Source organism: Lagenorhynchus albirostris, chromosome 18 (genome assembly GCF_949774975.1).
Source record: "Lagenorhynchus albirostris chromosome 18, mLagAlb1.1, whole genome shotgun sequence".
Taxonomy (NCBI): Eukaryota; Metazoa; Chordata; class Mammalia; order Artiodactyla; family Delphinidae; genus Lagenorhynchus; species Lagenorhynchus albirostris.
The window spans coordinates 47,649,592-47,672,213 of record NC_083112.1 but is presented as its reverse complement, the minus strand read 5'-3'; the positions used below and the strand labels follow the sequence as shown (position 1 = coordinate 47,672,213).

Sequence of the window (22,622 nt, the reverse complement as noted above, 5' to 3'; positions counted from 1 at the left end):
AATTCAAATCTAATAATTTAATCTAGCTAACCAGTAAAGTATAATGAAAGAAATCAATTCCTAATTGAAATAAGGGGAAAGGGACAATGCCATCTACATGTCACCTTTTTGTAAATCAGGATATCTGCCATATCCTTTATACAATTAAGGAGTCATCATATAAGCTGGAATTACTGTTTAGAGTTGCACTAGCAAGAAATTATCCAGCACCATTTTATGCAAACCAAGGGAAGGATTTTTTTATTCTTCAATTATCTTAACCTATAATTCTGTGATGTGCAACACAGCTTTAATGAAAAAATGTAGAATTGATATTATCAGTATCATTTAATCCAGTTTCACAATCTCTTATCTGTTAAAAGTTAGGAAAATTTAACATTAAAAAAAAAAAACTCCTTTAGGGCTTCCCTGGTGGTGCAGTGGTTAAGAATCTGCCTGCCATTGCAGGAGACACGGGTTCAAGCCCTGGTCCGTGAAGATCTCACATGCTGCGGAGCAACTAAGCCCATGTGCCACAGCTACTGAGCCTGTGTGCCTAGAGCCCATGCTCTGCAACAAGAGAAGCCACCGCGATGAGAAGCCCATGCACCACAGTGAAGAGTAGCCCCCACTCACCACAGCTAGAGAAAGCCCATGCGCAACGATGAAGACCCAATGCAGCCAAAAATAAATCAATAAAATAAATAAATTTTTTTAAAAATTAAAAAAAACTCATTTAGAATTAAAATCTGGACCTAACCAATGTGCAGATATTTATAGTCCTCATTTCTAACTCGATGTAAATGCTCTTTTGTTTTACTGCCAAAATATTAATATGTCTGAGAATGCAGTTCCACTCCGAACCCTCTTGGCGATGTGCTGTTACCTTCCTAAAATCCTCAAAGTTTTAACGTATATGGCCCCAAGCGTTGAAAACAAGAAATTGTGTGTTTCTAGTATTTTCCACTTGGTTTTGGTAGTTATATCATAAATATGTCCAACTGTCTTCTGCAGAAGATAATGAACAAATGTCAACATTTGACCCTATAGTGTGCTAATATAATTTATTGAGTAATCAAGGCAGTGTCATTTTATGGAAGCTGAACTGTTACAGACTATCAGATATAGTCATCTCTAGCTTTAGCACTAGGGTAAAATGATAAAAATAACAGCTACAGCAAGAAATACAACCACAGTTTTAATTGAGTGCTTTGTGTCAGGCAGTGTACCTTCAATAATTTAATCTTCAGAACTCCTTTCAAATGTAGGTAGAAATATTAGCACCATTCGTAAGTGAGGAACTGCAGTTTAGCAGATAAGCAACTTGCTTTGTGGTCACAGAACTGGGGCAGAGCCAGGGCACAAACCTAAGTCTATTAGTGTTTCTAGCCCATGCCCTTCACACCTCTGCTATAGTGTTATAATATATCCTTTTTAATTAATCATATAAGACATTTAATAAATATGAAATGCAATTTCACAACCAACTCTTGATTATCTTCATGTCAATTACCTATGGGAAAAACATGCTAGTAGCAAATCAACTTCCTTTTGTCATCCAGCATGTATCTGGGATCCTCCCTTCTGCTGACAGTTGGCTTGTGCTCAAGAAATACAAATGAATTTTAATATGAGCCTGAGAAAAAGGATATAATTATGGTGGTAAATCTGCTGGAATCATATAATGAATTTAAAACCCAACATAAATGCTTTTTGGATTATGTTTCACTTGGGATTACTTATACTGCGATCCCTTATAAGACGGTAGATAATTGAACATTGGCTATTTTACTGCAGCTGAAGGTACTGATGCTAAGGAGAAAATGAACTATGTAAATGTGAGTTTGCTTATTTATTTAATAATGTGCTTGAGATTTCATCACAGGAATCATTTAAAGCCAGAAACACAGAGTAACTTTATCTCATGGGAATTAAAGTTCTGTTATTTCAATCAAAGAAGTGATTAATATGCCTGATTCTTTTCTTTTCCTTATATATTCAGTAATGCATAATTGAATAATGTACAGTTGTTTTCTTAGAGATATAAGGAAACCAATGAAGGAAAAACAATTCTGTTAATACATGTTTGTGAAGTCCATGAAAGCTTTTACTTAACCTTTTTAGCCCCTTCTTTATGAAACATAGTCACCTTTAAATTGCATGAAATTAAAGGAAAATGTTCTATGGCACTGACACAGTGATTTCAGTCTTTCCTGATCCGCTGGAGGCATACAGTATAGAATCGGACGTGGAGATCAGTGTTGCATTACAGTCGAGGCAATGGGTTCTGTTGTCAGGGATCACTCACAGTTGTGTCTTGACATTGCCACTTACCACTGTAGAGCCACTGGCACATTTCTTAACCTCTCCAGGTCTCTATTTTGTATCTGTGAAGTGTGATTAGTAATAGTTTCCTATATTGGGATGTGAGGATTAAATGGATATATCACAATGTGTACACATGTCGGTAAGTGTGAGATACATGCCATTTCACCTTTAAGTATGGTGAAGATGATTCAGGTTTGAGGCCTAGACAGGGTAGCCATCCTTTGGCTGATACCAAAAGCCTCAGTAGAAAGGCAGATGCTTAATAGAGCTCGGATCATCAACCACACTTGTTACTTCAGCTCTCTGACTCAGCCCCAGTCCCTCTTCGCTTTTACACAGAACAAATATATCTGCCTTCTTCTATTTATGCAACTAAGCACAAATATGAGAGGTAAACAGTAAATACTTATAAACTCAAGGCATGTGAACACACGCACATACACACACATCTGCATATATAGATCATAAACTCATAAACTTTTTTGTGCACATTCTCACTACACACACACACACACATACACACACACACACACACAACCCTCCTGTAATTTTTAAGTGTACCGTATGGTAAAAGTCACAAGAATGTATGCATGTTAACTAACATTCATATTAATGTATAAACCATACCCAGTTCTAACTAGCATTCACGTTAATATACAAACCATACCCAGTTGCCCACAGAGATGCATCTACTGATGTTTTAACTGTATAGATGGATTTACCTGATTAATACATATGGAGGAAGTTGAGGAGGGAAAAATGAGAGGAAAATAATATAAATTTTTTTAAAAAAGGAAAAAATAGGACGGTAGAGGGAAAAACATAGAAAGAAAGGGATGGTAGCTCAGTGCATGGTTTCTCAACCTCAGCCCTATTGATCTTTCGTCTTTGTGGTAGAGAAGGGCCTGTCACCCTTGCCCTCAGTCGTGATAATCAAAAATGTCTTCGGACATTCAGTGCTGTGTCCCCTGGGGGAAGAATTACCCAGGCTGAGAACTACGCCCTTAGCTGTAAGAAAGAATGTCAGATATGCAGATGAAACTGTTCTTTTGTGAGAGGAATTAATAAAATGGCAATCAATTAAATTCTTTTTAAAGAAAGGAATGGGCAGATGGAAACTTACAATGCTAATTTTCGTATGTTACAGTTAAGTTAATAAGTATATTTACTGTTTGTTAAGTTTCATAGATTTATTGAATTTTAGAATTAATAAGGGCTTCAGAGAGCAACTGGGGCTTGTTTCAGGGACTCTGATAGGTGCTGGGTGACAAGAGTGTAATAAAAGTGGTGTGGGCTCACAGCCCGGTTAGAGAAAAGACACAGGAGCCTGGAGTGCTTTGGAACCACGGAAGAGTGGTATCTCATCAGGACAGGTAGAATCTGGTAAAGGTCGAGGTGGTAACAGACATGTGACTGTGCAAAAGCATAATCAAAGGCACTTTCGGTTAGAAATTAAAGGAAGAGAGATGAGGAGTAAGCTACCTGCCTAAAATAGAACCTCTACTAAAACTCAGGCAAGCACTCGTTTTACAAAACTGTGTTGCCTCTCGCTTAGTGTTCCGTTTACCAGATTTACACTTTATTACGCTACCTTTATCAAGGAGCATGCATCATTGGCCAAAAATGAAGCATTTTTTTTCATTTCTGAGTGTCTGGTTTACAAGAAAAGGAACAAAAGAAGTTAAATAGATGATGAGCTGGTTGTTTTTCACTTACATTTCTAAGGTGTTGCTTAGAAATCTAATTAGGCTTTGGTTTTTCCATCTTTCCCCCCCATCTTTTCTCATTTCTTTCAAACTTACATCACATACAGTTTGGCCAGAGCACCAAATGCAGGATGCTGTTCCTAAGAATGATGATTCTAGTTATGGTTATCCTAAAACTTAATGTGAAAAAAAATTGGAAATAAACATGAAATAGACGTTATAATGTGGGTTACTGATACCTGCCTCCTGCCCTTAAATTTGCTGTGTGCTAGGTATGTTGGGAAAGTGAGTTGGTGCCCACCAGACAGCTATCCAAGCAGCGCTCATTTTTATACTCTCTTCAGTTTAATATTGCCAGGTACTAATTTCACATGAACTGCAAGAAAATGTTTCTCAAAGGCACAGATTCTCACTCTTTTTCCATCTTTCAGGGCTGATAAGGGCCGCATGGGGGTAAGTTCAGTCTTAGGAATCACTCTTAGGTTTAGATCACAGATCCATATTACATTGTGGCCCTGGACAGTTCTTTCAAATCCTGGGAGATGATATTTCTTTATTTATAAAACTGGAGGAGAAAATTCTACCAGATAATGTTGTAGTAAATATTAAGTATATTTACTTTTCCTGTATTTTAAAAACCAATCATTATTATTCAATTAATTAGTATTGAGTTAACTAATTTATGATTGCAAGTTCTCTGTAATACTTATTTGAATGTTTACTTGTTGATTTAAAGAGCACAATTTTGTTTTCTCAAATTCATTTAAAATGTCCTCCATTCTTTATAGCACAAGGTTGAATGAAACATTCCCCATTGTTCATACCATTTCATGTTTTCTAAATACAGTTCACTAGAAAAGTGGTGAAACTCTCATTAAAGCTCTGGGGGACGGGGGTGGGGGAAGAGTTGCTTCTATCATGGTCAAGATTAAAATCCTTTTGCAGTATCCTCAGATTTGGGGTGAAAGCTTTTCATCAGAAACATACAAAGCTTTGTAGTACCCATACATTGTTATATAATTGTTGACATTAGCTTCTCAAGTATGAGCATGTTTTCCTAGTAAACTGTGTTGCGGAAGCTTGAGGTTTCCAGAAGAATTCATAGTTTTAACCCACTAGGGTTACTACAATTGCATACTTGTAGTTACCAGTTACATTTAACTTTTTTCTTAGTCTAATTGCAAGGTCTATAGGTAGATACGTTAATTTATGTAGAATAACCATGCCAACAATCTAGGACTGATAGTAGTAACACCCTTGGCAAATTGAGATTTTAAGAGAATTTGCTGTTTTCTTCTAATAACAGTATATTATAGTGATTTGCTTCTAATAACATTACGGTTCTCTAGAATCTTGGAAAAGCCAGATTGAAAATTATAAAACACCTCCATTCACTTTCTAGGTTTTTTTTCTTTAAAATATATTTTGTACACTACTCATTTTTATCTTTCTGAAAATGTAACTTGTTTCTTTTTGTTTTAAAAGTAGTGGAACTTCCCTGGCGATCCAGTGGTTAAGACTTCGCCTTCCAATGCAGGGGGTGCAGGTTCGATCCCTGGTCAGGGAGCTAAGATCCCACATGCCTCGCGGCCAAAAAACCAAAACATAAAACAAAAGCGATATTGTGACAAATTCAGTAAAGACTTTAAAAATGTTCCACATCAAAAAAAAATCTTAAAAAAAAAGAAAAAGTAGTAGATTCACTGTAGAAAATATGGAAAACAGGAAAGAAGTAAAAAAGGAAACATGGATCACCCACAAATTCACCAAATGGAGAAGTTATTATTACCATTCTGGAGTATTTTTTTTAGGCTTTTTTTATTATTTTCATGTATAAAAGTATTTTGGTGGAACAAAGTTAAACTCATTTATTATGGGCAGTTTTATATCCTAACGCTTTTAAACTTAACATTACATAGATAATAGTTCCCCATGCCACTGAGTATTGTTTCTCAAACTTGGCTGATCATTGTAGTCGCATGTGATGCTTTTTAAACTATTGGTGCCTACACCGTATCCCAGACCTATTTCATCTCTGGCCTGTGTACCTTTAAAATGTTCCATGTATGATTCTGGTTCATAGTTAGGGTTAAAATCATTGTTCCAAATTTTATTTTGTTTTTATGACCACTTTGTTGTTTCTAACTTTTATTCCTGTAAATAAGGCAAAGTTAAATATTTGTGTGTACATCTTTGTCAAAATCCCAAATTGCCCTTTATGTCTAAAGGCAAGTCCCTGCGTTATGTTATGCCCTGTATCCCAGAAGGAAAGTTTTATAACCAACTTGAATATATAAACTTGTAGATAATTTAACTGTAATAGTTATAATATTTGAATATACTAATTAGTTGCAAAACAAATTCAAAATCACATTTTATGTAAAATGTACTTATTTGCATAAAATTGAAATGGTTGATACATATGTCATCTCCCTAACAGAATGACCATCTTTTGAAAGCTTCTTCACAGTTCCAACACTTGAAATTATGAGGTCATTTCACAGGAATCATGACTAAATCTGTGTTAACATTCCTTGACTTTTTTTTTTAAGCATATTCTCTTTGGTGATTTCTAAAAGTCAACACTGGTGTTGATTGAGAATTTGCTTTTCAAAATAGCATTTTGTTTTTCAAAATAGAATGATTAGGGATAGACTTTGAAGAGACCTATTTACATGTATATGGAGAGGGGAGAGAGGGAAGAAGAGAGAGAGGGAGATGGAAGTGCCCTAGATTCTTTTTTTAAAAAAATTTTATTGGAGTATAGTTGATTTATAATGTCGTGGAAGTTTCAGCTGTACAGCATAGTAATTCAGTTATACATACACATATATTCATTCTTTTTCAGATTCTTTTCCAATATAGGTTATTACACAATATTGAGTAGAGTCCCCTGTGCTATACAATAGGTCCTGGTTGGTTAATCTGTTTTAGAGATAGTAGTGTGTGTATGTTAATCCCCAAATCCTAATTTATCCCTCCCCACCTTTCCCCTTTGGTAACCATAAGTTTTGCTTTTGAAATCTGTGAGTCTATTTCTGTTTTGTAATAAGTTCATTTTATCATTCTTAAAAATGTTAATTCTTGTTTTAAGGTATTTTAAGACTCTTGAGACACAGCTCACCAGCATTCCTGAAAGTGTGTATCCATTTACACTGCTGTGCTGCAGCATAATAAAGTGTCTGTTTTACTACAAGCTTGTCAGCATTACTAGTATCATTTTTTAAATCTTTATTTCTTAGAATTCTGTGTCCCAGCCAGGAGGAATACTGAGCTATTTCCCCTGTCACTGTAAATCATAGCTGGTTAGCAGGAGTCTTGTCTGGCTGGCAAGTCCTCTTTTTCAATCAGATCATTTGTCCTCCATCTGCCTCCCTGTTCCTGCCTTTGTCTTCCCTGAGGCTCTAGCCTGCCCCTTCTCCCCTTTTGCTCAGACACTCATCTCGATGGGTAAAATCAATGGGGGCTCGATTTGTACAGTTAATTCTACACCTAAACGTATTAATTACGTACGCCTGTGTGTGCCTTGTGGCAGTTGCACCTTAACGGGACGGGACCGCTTTAAAAAACCTTTAGACAGTTTCACCCTCTCAGATCCTTAGAAAGACCTGCGTGCATCTATACCCCATTTACCAGGAAGCCAAAAGATGAAGCTCAAAGAGTTGGTTTGCATGAGGGCATTTTGCTGATTTGTAGGGGGCTGGGATGGAATTAAATCCACTGCTTGTGAACAAGTTCTGGAGCATTTGAACACTGTTGCTTTTCTGCTTCTGCCACATTCTCATGGTAGCTCCCTCTGATTCCAGGGGTAGGTGAGAAAAGGTGGCTTTCTCTCAACTTTGCTACTTGTCTTGTTTTGGCTTGGTTGTTGATCTCTCTTTAAAGGCATTTTCTATGAGTAGAGAAGCATATACAGGCTTCTCTGGACTACTTGCTTGCTTTAAATATCCAAAAAGTAAAACCTACATTTTGCAAATATACCTCCCTTTACATAAAAAGATTGCATTATTGCTTTATATGTTTGTAATATGTTAGGGTTTCCAGTTGTATCATTTGGGTATCTCAGCCTCTCTGAGGTCATCTTCTAATCTCTGAAATTTGATGTATTCCAGTACTATGAAAAATATCATTATAAAACTAACTCTTTATGGTGAATATTTTGTGAAATCAAAAGCACAGTCCATCTGGTAGCAGACAAGATTAATCTGTTTGAGAATGGTAAACATTATTGCATATTTTAAAATATGTAACTAGCACAGAACATTTGCCTCAGGCGTTTGACTAAGACTGTGGCTTAGGGTGAAGATTCAAATGAACTTTTTATCCCTAAAAGTCTGTAAGACATGTTCCTCTCACGTACAGTGAAACTTTAATATCTTACATCAGTCACTGAATAATAATACCAATTTAAAACCAAAAGAAGAAGAAATTTAACCATGATGTAGTCAAGATAAGTCTATAACAGTTACCTCTTTTTAAAAAAAATTGCAAGTGTTATGATAATGGTTTTGGTTTATGAATTTTGCAAAGAATTATAAACAAAATAATAGATAAAATTGAATCTTATCAGTAGCATTAATATTACATTCAAGTTAATTTAAAATCATTAGGGGACTTTACTTTTTCAGTAGAAATTTATACTTTCAGAATAACTCGGCAGATTGTACTTAAGAATTCCATATACCCACCCTACCCCCCCTTCGCAGTCTCCCCTATTATTAAAGTCTTGCATTAGTGTAATACTTTGTTAGATTTAATGATTTAATGAACCTATATTGATACATCATAGTTTACATTAAGGTTCATTCTTTGTGTTGTACACTTCTGTGGGTTTTGATAAATGCATAGTGACATGTAACCACCATTGCAGTCACATACAGAAGAGTTTCACTGCCCTAAAAATCCCCTGTGCTTCTCTTTTTCATCCCTCCCCTCCCTTCCCCCAAGCCCCTGGCAACTACTGATCTTTTTACCGTCTCTATAGTTTTGCCTTTTCCAAAATGTCGTATAGTTGGATTCACAAAATTTATTTTTAAGACGTATTTGCATGCTTTTGTGAAGTTCAGTTTGACAGTAATTATAGGAAAATAGGAACAAAACTACCTTCTTATACTTCCTTTTTGGACATTTATTGTTGTGACACTATTTCGTTATCTCATTTGACCAGGTAAATGGGATTTAAGTGGCTTAATATCTTGAGCACAAATATTCTCATCTAACAAATGCGTTTCAGTCTTCAATGATTATGTTATGTGGTAGAACACAATAGTAATTTACATGTAACACATTATATTCATGTTCAAACAAGTTTGTGAGTCTTTTCGTTGGTTAGGAATGTCTGCTATTAATTTTTTAAATGCACAAATAGAAATGCCTCTGTCCTCTACCACCCTGTAGGAGAATCCTCCCCACCTCAGGTATGACCCTAACTTTACAACACATAAGTGCCAAACCAGAATTTCAGATGTGCAGTCAACTGTCAACATAAATTCTGATTGCTTTGGGTAAATAATATGATTCATGAAAGCCCTGGGAAATAAATAATAGGTCATGGAAAAGTATAATAACTAGGAAATAAGGAAAATTTAGGATAAATTTAAATGCCTGTATTGAATCCTTTTAGAAGGCTGGCATTTTCAATTTGTGAAAGCCTAAAAACATAAATGTAAAGCACAAAGAGTCCATTATGTTATGCATATGTTCTGAATTTTCTTAAGGAATCAATCATTTCTTAAACCAGCACTTGAGAGATTGAGATAAAGCAGCTGAATTAAATATTCATTGAAAATCTTCCTCTTTAACTCATTCAGTACTTTTGAAACCAAGTTCCAGATTGTAAACGTAGGCTATTTCTTCTTGTTGCCTTTTATTCTCTCATCTGTACTTTTAGAAAAATTACAATTTGTTTTTCCTTTTTTGAGTATACTTTGCTTTAATTTTTTCTTGGTCAGGTTTACAGATTCACACTTGTACAGCAACTGTAGTTAAGAGTTTGCTCTTAACATGAAGAATAAAGAAGAAGAATCACTAGGCTTGAAAGAAAGGTGAACGATGACCATCAGGGCCCATGCGAGACAAATTTTGAAAAATTTGTCTTTGAAAAAAGGCCTTCCTTTTTAGTAAAATAACGCAGTAGAGAGGAAAGCGAAGTACTTGTTTCTTCACAAATTGATGTTTGGTGCCTTTCACACTTCGAGCAAAAATGACCTGTCAGAGTTGAGCAGGTTGCTTGCTTGAACCATGATGCTCATATTTTTAAATTTTCATTTACTAATGTGGAAAACTAAGACATGTACCTATTGTGCATTTCATGTACAAAGAGGAATTCTACTCTTTAAATAAAGTGTATTTGCATTTAAAATAATGCAGTATAACAAAAGCTCAGTGATAACAGGATATGGAGTCATAGTTTATTCCCTTTTTTACATGAAGTGCACAGTAAGTTTCTTTAAGCACCTCCCGTAGAAAGTGCACATTCAACTACTCACCAAGTCAGTGAAACTTACACAAACTAAATTTCTACCGAGACACAAGAAACAAATAAAGCTCTACTATTTCATCTCATGATAAGACTGTTGAAGAATAGCCAACATCCCAAAACAATTATTTTAATATATTTATGTATTATTGTCATAATGGATACAAACTGAACTGTGGATTGATAGGCGATATTTATATAGTGGAATTAACAAATCAGACCAGTCAATTAAAATGTATTCCATCAACTATTACATGCTCATCCTGTGGGCCAATCTAATTAAGCTAAAAAAAAAATAGAGCAAAAAAAATTTGAATAATGTCAAATGACTGTCCTTGTGCATTTTAAGAGAAGATGTGTTTGTTTAAAATTTTATGTGGAACCTGAAAATGCTTACAATATTTCTACATGTTCAGCTTACTTTTGTAACATATATCTGTTCGGTTGTTTAGCAAACACTGCCCCTCTACGGTGGCTGTATTATGCCATCCTGCCTCAGAATATATCTTATGCTGAGTTCACGGAGCTATAGTAATAGATCAGGTTCTGTTTGGAATTTTAGTTCTAAAAGGGGAATCTCATTTACTTCTGTCCCACAATTCTCAGTATTACTTAAAAGCACTCAATGTCCTAAATTCAATCTTTACAGCAGTTGTGTGAGTTTGGAATTAATATTACTCTTTTATAGGTGGATAAACGCAGACCTAGAGAATTTTCATGATGATACCATGACTGTACAGCTAATAAGTAACAGGGCAGGTCATGAATTCAAGTCTTTTGTGTCCAAATCAAATTTTCTGTCTCTAATAACCACATAATAGGCTATAAAGGACGGATTCTTATAACTGTGAAGCCATGAGCTTTGTAACAGTAGGCAAGTCACTCTACAATCTTCTAAACGCTGCCATGAAATGATTTCTCAAAAAACTTTTATAAAGTTGGAAAGATAAAATTAAACATAATCTTTTTATGCTTTAAATGCTGCTTGCAGACCTGCTGGCTCCCTGGCTGGCTGGATGAATAGATGAACGGAGAGATGGAAGGATGGATAGATAGTTAGGCACATCCTTTTTGTGTGTGTGTTTGTGTGTGCACGTGTGTATATGCATAAATATTATGTTAGTTCTCTGACAATCCCTGATGCCATTAAAGATGAAACAGCTTATAAATCTTGGATAACATTTAGCAGAATATTACCCAAGTGGTCCTCAACCGAACGTAAGAGTCTCTGGAGGGCTTTCCAAAGATGAGGTGGTGTTCATATATATTTTTTCTCCTTTTAAGGTTGCCAGGTGATCAAAATACATGACAAGCCTTAAAAACCCATATTCACTTGAGGACTGTAATAAGATTCAGCTGATGGCAACGGCTGACTGTAGGAAACACATCAGGTACTCTGAGTACTCACACAGAGAAAGTTTTAGATACATTTTTGCATTTATTCAGCAAAATGCCTAAAGCTGAAGTTACATTTTAAAACGTGTATTCAGGAAAAAGATGATCTCATTAGAACAGCTCACACGTAATCCCCAGATCACTGAAGGGAATATGTTCACTAGAATATTGTGCATTATATTTTATTGAGTGGATTATTTTGAATCAAACTGGCCTTCAGACTTTTGAAGAAATATTATTACGCAGCAGTATAATCCTATTTATATTTATCTTTATGTTTTTCACACACCTTTTTTTAATGAAGTATATTGTTACATTTACCTTGTCAGACTTCTGTGTGTTTATGCATTTATTTCTTAAGGTATGTATGAAAGGCTGAAAAATTACTTTATTGTGGACCCCCTCCAAGAAATATTATATCATCTCTTGGAAAGTGAAATTAATTACGCTCATTCTCTTTGACAGAAATGCAGCGTGCCCTTCAATCTTCACATCCTTAGAAGGAATTCTGTTTCTGTTGATACTATTAAATATAGGTTAAGTGTTTGATCATCTTTTCCACCCCAGGGTCATCAACAGCAAAAATTCAGCTAAAGTCACTGCTCCCAGGCAAAAATCTTGATGGGCTTTTATTTAAAACAAACAAACAACAAAACAACAGCAGTGCTTAGAGGATGCTGCTGTGAGTCGTCCATCAGTGTTGTATCAAGAATTGAGTAGTTAGCGACCAAGGGCAGGATTTTAGTATGAAATCCTTTCTTTGTTCCTTTTTACAAAATTTTCTTGTCCTAATTGTGCATAAAACTTTTCTTTGTGATATCTGGTCTTTTCAGTGTCCCTGCCTCTTAGAGGCTGTTTCCTGGTAACATAGCCATATCTTTTCTCACTTTCTCAAATCTGTGTAGTCCTTTTATTTAGTTTCTAACTGCTATAAGTGCTGCTTGTTTGGTGTTTTCCCGTGGTTTCCCAAGCTTTCCTTCTGTCTCTTGGCTGCTCTCCCATTGCTACACGTTTATGGATTCATATCTCGGAACCAATGTGTTTCCATTTTCCACTGTCCAAAAGCCAAGAAATGAATTCTAATCATGATTTCAGGATCAAGCCTTTCAGGTCTTTTCTTTTTCCTAAAAGGAGGAGGAAGCGTATACCTCAACTGTTTGGGAAACATATTTATGCAGTATTGCTGGTCTTACGTGTACGTATGTGCAGCTTGAAGCTGGAATTATGGATGGTTTACTGGCCACATTATCACAGTAGAAATGATTGGTATGGGCTATGAGAATATATTATGTCAATAGTGTAAACGGATGAATGGTATGATCAGGGTTTTGTCCTCCTTAGACTGATGAGGCATTGTTTTTGGATATGCTGGTTGCATTTCAACTGCTACGTGTGAAATAGGAACCAGCATGTGCCTCTGTGATGTTTACACTTATAAATTCATGCATAACCTGTCTAACGCTCCCAAATAAGATATGTCTGTTGTCCAAAGGTTTGGTTGATTCTTCCTAATTTTTATGAGCATTTTCCGTATTTTGGTTTGAGCTTGTGCAAAAGCTATGTAGTTCTCAAGTATTTGAAAGCACCTAGGGGCTCTTAGTATTGGGTCTTCCTAGCTTTCTTGTATATACAGCAGAATTACAAGAGGAGTGCTCTTCCTCTATTGTTGTAAAACAGCTTAAGGAGTAAAATTTTTTTTAGTGAGGGATTAAGCAGATACCTACAAAGTATGGACTCGTGTTCATAATCTACAGAAGTCTAAAGCAGTTTGCAAATCTCAGTGAAGCTTGATGCCTCAGAAACCATCTATTTACAGATAAGCTCCATGTTTACCTCCTGTATTGTCGTAGTCTACGAAAGCACTCTTCCATTTACTTTATGAAATGTTTGCACCTCAGCCTTTGGTTTATAAACCTATGTTAGAACCTTGTGTCTAAGTGTAATTAGGAAGAAAAAAATTCGTGATGGAAATAGTCACTATTTCCAAAATTAGAATTTTGGAGAGAAATTAATCAAGGCTATATTTGAAAGCAAACTATGTTTGATAATTTGTGCTTAATGACATATTTTATAATGTTAATGACAAACCAACTGGGATATTTTATGAAAGCAGCCTCAACAAAGAATTTCTATATGGGTATGACATACTAATAAGAAACATCCTACATTGTTCTACAGAGAAATTAAATGATAATACTGTGTGCGAATTGAAATAGTGTTCTAGTTAGAAGAGTAGATAATGCTAATAGCTTTTTATAAAACTTGCTCCGTTTATGGTGTTTCTTTTCTTTGTTTCTTAATATCTGAGAATATTTAAATTCTTATTTCTCAATTTCAGCACATGAAATGAGATCTTGTCATTTAGAATTTTATGCAGTAGATATTTGGATGCTTCATTTTGATATTTTCTAATTCTTTTCTTTTGGTGGGTAAGTAACCATGTTAGCTTAGAAGCAAAAAAAAAAAAAAACCAATAAAACATCAACCCATTTTCCTGTTTATTGATCTGATACCATTGTTTAGCTTATTTTCTTTCTTTTCTCATTGTTGCTAAATAAAATGCCCTTGCACTATTGTATTTCCTGAATGGAGCTATAATTTATATTCTATAAAGAAAGATTTGAAGAAGCATGTTTTGTTCCTTTAAGTGTATGCTCAAGCTTTGAGGGGACTAACAAACCAAAATCTTTTATTAAACAAAGAATGAAATGAACCAAATTAATATAATTTTAGGCATTGTTGTTCTCATACCATAGTGAAGCTGAAAAAAAAAAGGTTTGGGTCTTCATATAATAGAACAATAATGTCTACGTTAGCCTGGTCAAATTAGATATAACCAAAAATAATCTTTTGTAGTCTAACTCTCTGTTAAGGCTAGACAGACACCTGCTAATTTGGGGGCGATTTTAGGCCTTGGAAGTAGACATTTAGTAACTGTTTCTTGAATTTATGAGTGAATAGGTATAAAATTAAATTATATTCATGCTCAGTAATAACACACTGAGCCCATTAGTCTGGGTGGAATCTTGGATTCTTTATTATTATTTATTATTAAATTTTGCTCATTAAAACTTGAAAGCATGAATACAAACTTGGACAAAATTATTATCATTGTCTTAAATTACACAGCACAAGCATAGGCAACTTAAGATTTACAGAATAAGCTTTTCCTAAAATTATTTCCTCAAAATACCTGTTGTAGTATTTCTGTATATTATTTTGAGAAAAACTTTTTCATTGCTATGAGCTCAGTTATAATCCAGTTATTAGAAATGGCTTGTATTCAATAATTTAGCAAACGGGTGTGGGAAGTTGGAGAATTTTATGCCCTGTTTTAGTGTATTTCCCTGGATTTTGACAATGATGTCTGTCGCCCTCCCAGTCGTCTTACTCTGTTGTGCTTTTGTACTCTCCACTTTAATTATGACGACTGTCCGAGCGGTTCTTCAGATATTTGGAGAGCGAATTAATGTTCTGTAGCAGTAAGAGAAAAATTAAAAAACATTCAAGTCATCAATCATACCTCTATTTTTCTCCCCACAGTCTCCAAACGTCCACAACTACCCCGATATGGAAGCTGTTCCCCTGTTGCTAAATAATGTGAAAGGGGAACCCCCGGAGGATCCGTTATGCGTAGATCACTTCCAGACACAAACTGAGCCAGTGGACTTGTCCATCAACAAAGCCAGGACATCCCCCACAGCCGTTTCCTCCTCCCCCGTTTCCATGACAGCGTCCGCCTCCTCCCCTTCTTCAACTTCAACCTCTTCGTCGTCTTCTAGTCGTCCAGCCTCATCCCCAACTGTTATAACATCAGTATCTTCAGCATCATCTTCGTCAACGGTATTAACTCCAGGGCCCCTTGTTGCCTCTGCCTCTGGTGTGGGAGGCCAGCAGTTTTTGCACATTATCCATCCCGTTCCGCCTTCAAGTCCCATGAATTTACAGTCTAACAAACTGAGTCACGTTCACCGCATCCCCGTGGTGGTCCAGTCGGTGCCTGTCGTCTACACAGCTGTGCGGTCACCTGGAAATGTGAACAACACTATCGTCGTACCACTTTTGGAGGATGGGAGAAGCCATGGCAAAGGTAAGAGACACAAGCAAGCCTTGATTTATTTCAGCAGTAACTCTTCATTTATTCAGTGAGAGGACCCCAAGTCATAGGCAAACACACTACATCCAAGGAAGTTCTGTGCAGAACGACACAGGAGCCAGCTGATCCACGGCTGAGTAGAGCACAGTTTAGTAGAAACTAACCTCATATTTATATAGGTATATGCTTCAGTATTACTTAGTCCATATTTCTATATATCAAGTCATTTAATGTCAGAATTCAAATACCTAAATTTGCAAAATATTTTTACCTTCAAGCGCTCAAATAGAAAGTTCAATCTATAGTCAGCGTAACTGCTTGTGAGATGTAAATGTGTAAATCCCTCGTAGAGGTTAACCACTGTGAAATTTTTACAAAGTGTGTCAGGATGTTTCTTCTTTCAGTTGTTCAGGCTGGAACTTACTTGTCTGGCAATAATATAAAATTCCATGAAGTTCCAGTGGTTGGAACCTTTGAGTAACTTGTAAATTAAGTCGCCATTAAAGTAATTCTAAAGTTAGGTGTTTGGCTACAAATGTGTTATGTAGCTTGAGTTCTTATCTTCATACAAGTCTAAGTTTTTATTTTAAATAGCAGGAAGCCTCCATATGATAGAAATAATTCAAAATGCAGTATTAATATTTCCTTCTGGGGGTTAGAAGGCAGAAAGATACTTTGTTACATGACTGTATGTAATAATACCAAGTTAACTATATATGATAGTTAACTGATCATGAAGTTATTTTTCTTCCTCTAAGTTCTTTTTGTTTCATTTTTAAATAGAGGGAATTGTAATAATATCATGGTGTTGATTTTTCTTCCCTTTCTATGAATCTAAAAAAATAAGTCACCCTTCTATAGAGATGTAAAATGCCTATAATCATCAACTCATGTGTGTATTTTGTCTTCAGAGCCTAGAAATGACGATGAATTAAGACTTAGATTGCATTACTTTTTGCTTTGATACCATATTACTTCCGAGGTCCGTAATTAACATATGATGGGTGAATACATAAAACACTGCCTTCGTGTAAAATACTAGTAAACATAGTTGTTTTGGTTCTTGTATAAGGTGGGATTCAGTGCATAGGAATAACATTTGGTCGTGAACTTGGAGAAATTTTTGCAAACATACATTACAGAATTGTGCGTTCATCTTTTGCAAGTTACTGCTTTATCTGCAGTGAGTTTCTTCATAGCACATGGCAAGTTTCATCTTCCCAGTTTTACCACCTGAAAACTCTTGTGCTTCACAGCAGTCAGAGGTTTAAACTGCAAACTTGAGATCCAGACGCTCTGCTTACCTGACAACCTATTTTTTCTTTTCTTTTTTTTTTTTTTTTTTGGTGCTTTTATGGGCAAAGGCCAGGAAGTAGTCCCACCACCATCTTTGTGAGCAGGTAGAAGAAAAAGAGGAAGAAGTGAGTCTTTACATAGATTTTTCTTGAGTCGAACCTTCTTTGATATTACTAATACTTCTGATCCAAGTGAGCTAATCGATTCAAATAATAATAACATAACTAAAGGCCACATTAGGTATTTATTTTCTTTTATAATTTACATATGTGCTTTAAATTTTTTAAGAATTAGGAATTAACAACTAGAAAAATTATAACCTTGCGTATTACATTATACATGTGTACACCATAGAACCCAATCTTTTTACAATAACACTTATGAAAAATATTGCTTTTATTGTGAAGGTGATTGATAAGGATCTTAACACTGTTCATGACCTGCTTTTACAATTTCCATGCTCTAATGAAGGAAACAAAAGAGATATCTCTTTTATTTGCCATTATTTGATGGGAGAGATTACTTTTATTTAAAGTTTACTGCCAAAATTTAATTTTCTGGAAAATTTATCTTTGCAGAAGAACTGTGTTAAGTAAGACTCATGCTGTAATTTGTTCTCTACATGAGTATATTTGTTAGTTTCATGCAGTGTTTTCTATTCAGTAGTTTCCTCACATCAAGAGTAAACATTTATATAAACACACTAAACTATAATGTGGATGTTAACAGCATGAGATTTGGGATCAAGGTTGTATGGGTTAGCATCCTAGTTCCCTCACTTCCAGCTTTGGACTGGGCAGTAACTGGGCAAAGTTATTTAATTTCACTAATCTTCATTTTCTTCGGTGATAAAATGGGAATAAAAGTATGTATCTTTCAAGATTATTGGGAAGATAAAGTAAGAGCTTATGTGTAAATGTCTAGCACTGATCAACTGTCAATAAATGTTTGCAGTTATTTATCATTATTATATCCCCCCCCAAAAAAATACCTGAAGCAATAATGTTCAGAAATTTTTTCTCTGTCTTATAAAAACAGAAAGTTGGAGGAAAAAAGACTTATTGAATTTAAAAGTGAAAAACTGTTTCCAAGAAGTTGGTATAGAAATGCTTCTCAAAGTTGTTACAACAAATTATAAGGGATGAGTGTTTAGGATGAGAAATTGTCTGGAAAATCCCATACTTTCTATGTTTATTAGTTTCTATTAAGTTTTTATAATCCCCACATTCTACAAATATTGCTACACATTTTATAAGTTTTTTTATTGTTTAATTTATTAATTAGATGATGGTAAAATTCTCTAATGGAGGAGGTCTGCCTACCTCACAGAATGAATAAAGGAAAGGGCATTTCAGTGATTCCTCACGTCTGTATTTTGCACATATGCACTGGGCACGGGGCCAGCAATGAAATGGCTGGGTGATAAAGGGAGCCCTATTTCCATTCTCAAATAGGACTTGTATATCTGGTATGGATGAGCAAAAGAAAATACAATAGGGGAGTTGGTTTTTCAAAATGCTACTAATAAAAATACAAAACTAACTCTTATAAATGTAGGTGATTGTACTAGCTGATTACCTTTAAAGTTGGTATAACATATCTGGTCTGTGGTAGAGAAATAGATTACCTTACATCACACTACACAAGGGACTGTGAATGAATACATCTGTATCTAAAATACCATGAATTGAGTCATTTGTCTGTTCAAGTATTTATTGAGCATCTCTTATGGGTCAGGCATTTTATTGGCACCAGAGACATAGTGTTGAGCAAAACAGATGCTGTTTCTATCTGAGTGCTTGTAGTCTACTGGGAGATTTTGACATCAAACAGAAAAATCGTACAATTAACTGATAACTGTGGACAGAGTTGGGTTAAAATGTAGACCAGCCATGGATGTGCCTAGGGCAAAGAGTTTAATTATAACTGCGGAGGGAGAAAGTTGTATATGACAAAAGTATTTTCATACAGGGTGTTATATGTGGTTGGAAAAAATGTTTTTGCTGTTATGCTCAGAAGTGGGTGTTCGGGGCTTGGGAGTGTGGTGGGCTGGAACTTCCGCACGGTATGCTTGGATGTGAAAAAGCATTCTAATGAGGAGAGGACTCCAGCCTATCCAGTATCTATGGAATATGGTCTAAAGGAATGGCAAGTTGTCAGCTAGCCCAGGGCACCAACAGATCTCAGTTGGATCTTGAATGTAATCTGTGATATGAAGGAAAATGACATGATGTTCTGGAAGGCACAGTAAACACAGTGTAGACTAGAGCCATTAGAGGTATGCTGTCAGAGAAGTTCTCCAGAGGAAGACATTTTTCTGCTTGATACAGGACAAAGTAGCAGTTAGCCCCTCGAAGTGATAGTGCTGTGGGGTAGAAGGCTCTCCACGGAACCTGAGACCTATTATTTACAAACAAGACCCTAAGGGAATTATTTGACCTTGTAAAGGAATTTCAGTTCAGCCTGGGGAAGTTTTTGGTAGATTTCCCAGGAGATTTTCATTAGTTTTTACAGATATTTAGCAACAGGAAGCATAGAAGGTCAAAAAACAAATCACAAGCAAAGTGATTGGTTTGTTACTGCCTTGATGGAGAAGTAGGCACTTTTATGGTTCTCTTTTCCTTCCTTCCTTTTGATCCACTACTAAGGTGAGGGAAAGAGTGTTTAAAAGAATGCAAGTGAAGAGAGCGTTTTACCGAGGGACTCATCAAATGTATCAAAAGCTTCTAAGGGGCCAAATAAAATAAGGACTAAGAATGGAGCATTTCGGGAGGATGGAGTTTACTGGTGACACTGTGTCAGTGGAGTGGTGGGGACAAAGAGCGGACTGAAGTGAGTTCATGTTCAGATGGGAGGTGAGACAGGGGTGACAAAGTCCAGACAACTCTTTGGAGTAGTTTCGCTGGAAGAGTTTTGGAGAAATGGCATGATAGCTGGAGAGGCGTTACGCTCTCAAGGGAGGAATTTTAAAAGAGGCAGAAAGTATAGCATGTTTGTATTCTGTCAAGAATAATCCAGTAGACAGTTGAAAATGGGTAATTCTAGAGAGGGAAGAATTACAGAAGCAAAGTTGTTAATTGCACGTTAGTTGCTTATATAATTTTGTGGAAGTAACCTGCATCTTGCAGTAATTAACCCAAATTCTAAAGTCAATTTATTAGATTGACACAAGTTTTAGGAAAAAAGATACATAATGGAAAAGGAAAGAAAATGCAAAAAACAGCAGATAATGATCTAGGATTGACAATGAAAAGCAAACAGAAGTTCAGCAAAATGTGGGTTCCACTGAGAATTATAAAAACGATACCAGCATTAATATGAATATAAGATCAAACATTTCTCATTCACCACATACTGGAATGTACAGAATAATTAAAAAGGTAACCCCCAAATAATTTGTTGTTTAAAGACATTTTTATAATTGAATATTAATAGATATTACATTTCAGAAACGCAGAACACTTAAAGAGCAAGGCCGTAACCAGTCTGTGACCGTCCAACTAAAGAGCTAAAAAAAAAAAAGGATTTACTTTCTCCCTCCCATATGTGAGCTAGTCCTTTCTCCATGTAGCTAAAGGAATAGGTAATATCACCTTGATGCCCAGGAATGAGGCTCGAGCCAAGGTGTGATTGACCGGTGGCTTTGAAACAGCCAGAACTGAAAAGCCAGCTGGGTATTTCACTGTTGCCCAATTTTCTTCCCTGACCACTATTGCATCCTTCTTTACTAGGTTATATAGATGGTCTGTTGGTCTGTCTTCTCCCCCTTTCCCCATATTGTCTTCTCCTTAGCCACCCAAACCCACCGGATGTCCCCGTGACTGTAAAAAGGAGATTGCCCAGCGGAAAAAGCTCAGCTCGTTTCCTATGCAGCCACTTTGTTTTTCCTGAAAATGCAACCCTGGCAGCCCAGCCTACCAGAAGTTTTACAAAACATGTTTCTTGCATCAAGACTTTTTATTGTAATGGTGTCATACTTGAAAAATAACTCATTATGGGTCGTAAGTGCATTATTCCTGCCCATATATTTATAGGATAAAATCCTTGAGTTTAAAGTACTTTTTCCCCCAGATGTCTGACTAGAGCATGTTGTTACTGCTGTTAAGAAGCCAGCAGCCATTTGAGCATGTCATTTCTTTCGTCATCTCCTTTAATAAAAGCGTGTTGTTTTTATATTATTTGTGGGTGAAGTGAGGAATCCTCCAAAACTATACCTTTTTCCCATAGCACTGGTTCAGGAATTTCAAAGGGCCGTGGCTGCGAGCAAATCTGAAATACTCAAACCCCATTTCTTCCTATAGGCTTTTGCTTTTCTCAGCAGCCCACAGAAAGAAGCCACAAGTGTATTTTTAGTCCTAGGCCATTTATACTTGTGAAGGGAAATCTGGTCATTGCAGTGATTGCTGCAGAGCTGGTTGGAGGTTGTGACTGTAGCTCCTGACCGTCTAATGCAGCTGGAGTTTTGCTCCCATGAAACTCTGCATTTCAGATCTCTTTGTGTCGCCAGTTTTCTTCTGCTGTCAGCTTTCCCAACGTTGATGTTTGTGGTATCTTTTTTCAGGCCCAGGTTCATTTTGTCACAGACTTGCTTCTCCTGTCTACCTTACACATGACTGTCCTCTTTTAGTTCACCATTCAATGGATTCCTGGTGTCATCTGTCCACAGGACCAGAATAGTCCAGGGCAGCTGACTTATGCTCATGTATATGGTTGTCTTGGCTTCTTGAGTGATTGAACTACCACAGCTTCCTTTGGTAAATGTAGTCTTCTACTTATGCTTAATTAAGTATGATAACTACTAGATAGAGATTCCTATTTTAAATCTGAATTTAATGTCTATTGACAAACCATCTAGTTACTCAATCTTTTATTGTTAATTTTTTAATGTTGCTTATTGGGAAGCAGGACTGGATAGTTGCTGACTTTGGGCTTATTATTCTTGAATTTAGACTTTGATAGGACTTGAGAGTTTTATTACTGTCATTATAAGACAGGAACATGTCAAATAGAAAGGCAGCCAATATTTATGAAAAACTGAATTTTAAATAGGAGGTCAGAATATTTTATATAGATAACGTTGGTCATTTGTTGTTTGTTTTTACCTGACTTTCAACAAGGAGTAGAAACTTATCTGTATTTTTTCACTTCTTTGCATCCATAGGAAGTTGAATGGATTCCATCAAAAAAATGGCTTCTTATGCTCTTGTTTATCTGAAATACCCACAATCTGTCGACTCCGCTGTTTTATCTGGCATAGACTGGGTTGGGTCTAAAATTTGATGATAATAACTGTCTTGAGAGAGGAGACAGAAATTGTATGTTCTGTTCTAAGAGAATTAGCAGA

At 35.9% G+C, this 22,622-nt stretch overlaps 1 protein-coding gene across 4 annotated transcripts in view; it reads left to right on the top strand.

Moving 5' to 3' along the window:
- KLF12 (KLF transcription factor 12) overlaps positions 1-22,622 on the top strand; it is a 441,113-nt gene that overhangs the window by 279,735 nt on the left and 138,756 nt on the right. For all 4 annotated transcript variants that reach the window (XM_060128878.1, XM_060128877.1, XM_060128876.1 and 1 more), the window contains one exon: positions 15,430-15,976. In XM_060128878.1, the coding sequence (XP_059984861.1) occupies positions 15,430-15,976 (547 nt within the window). The remainder of the gene's footprint in view (positions 1-15,429; positions 15,977-22,622) is intronic.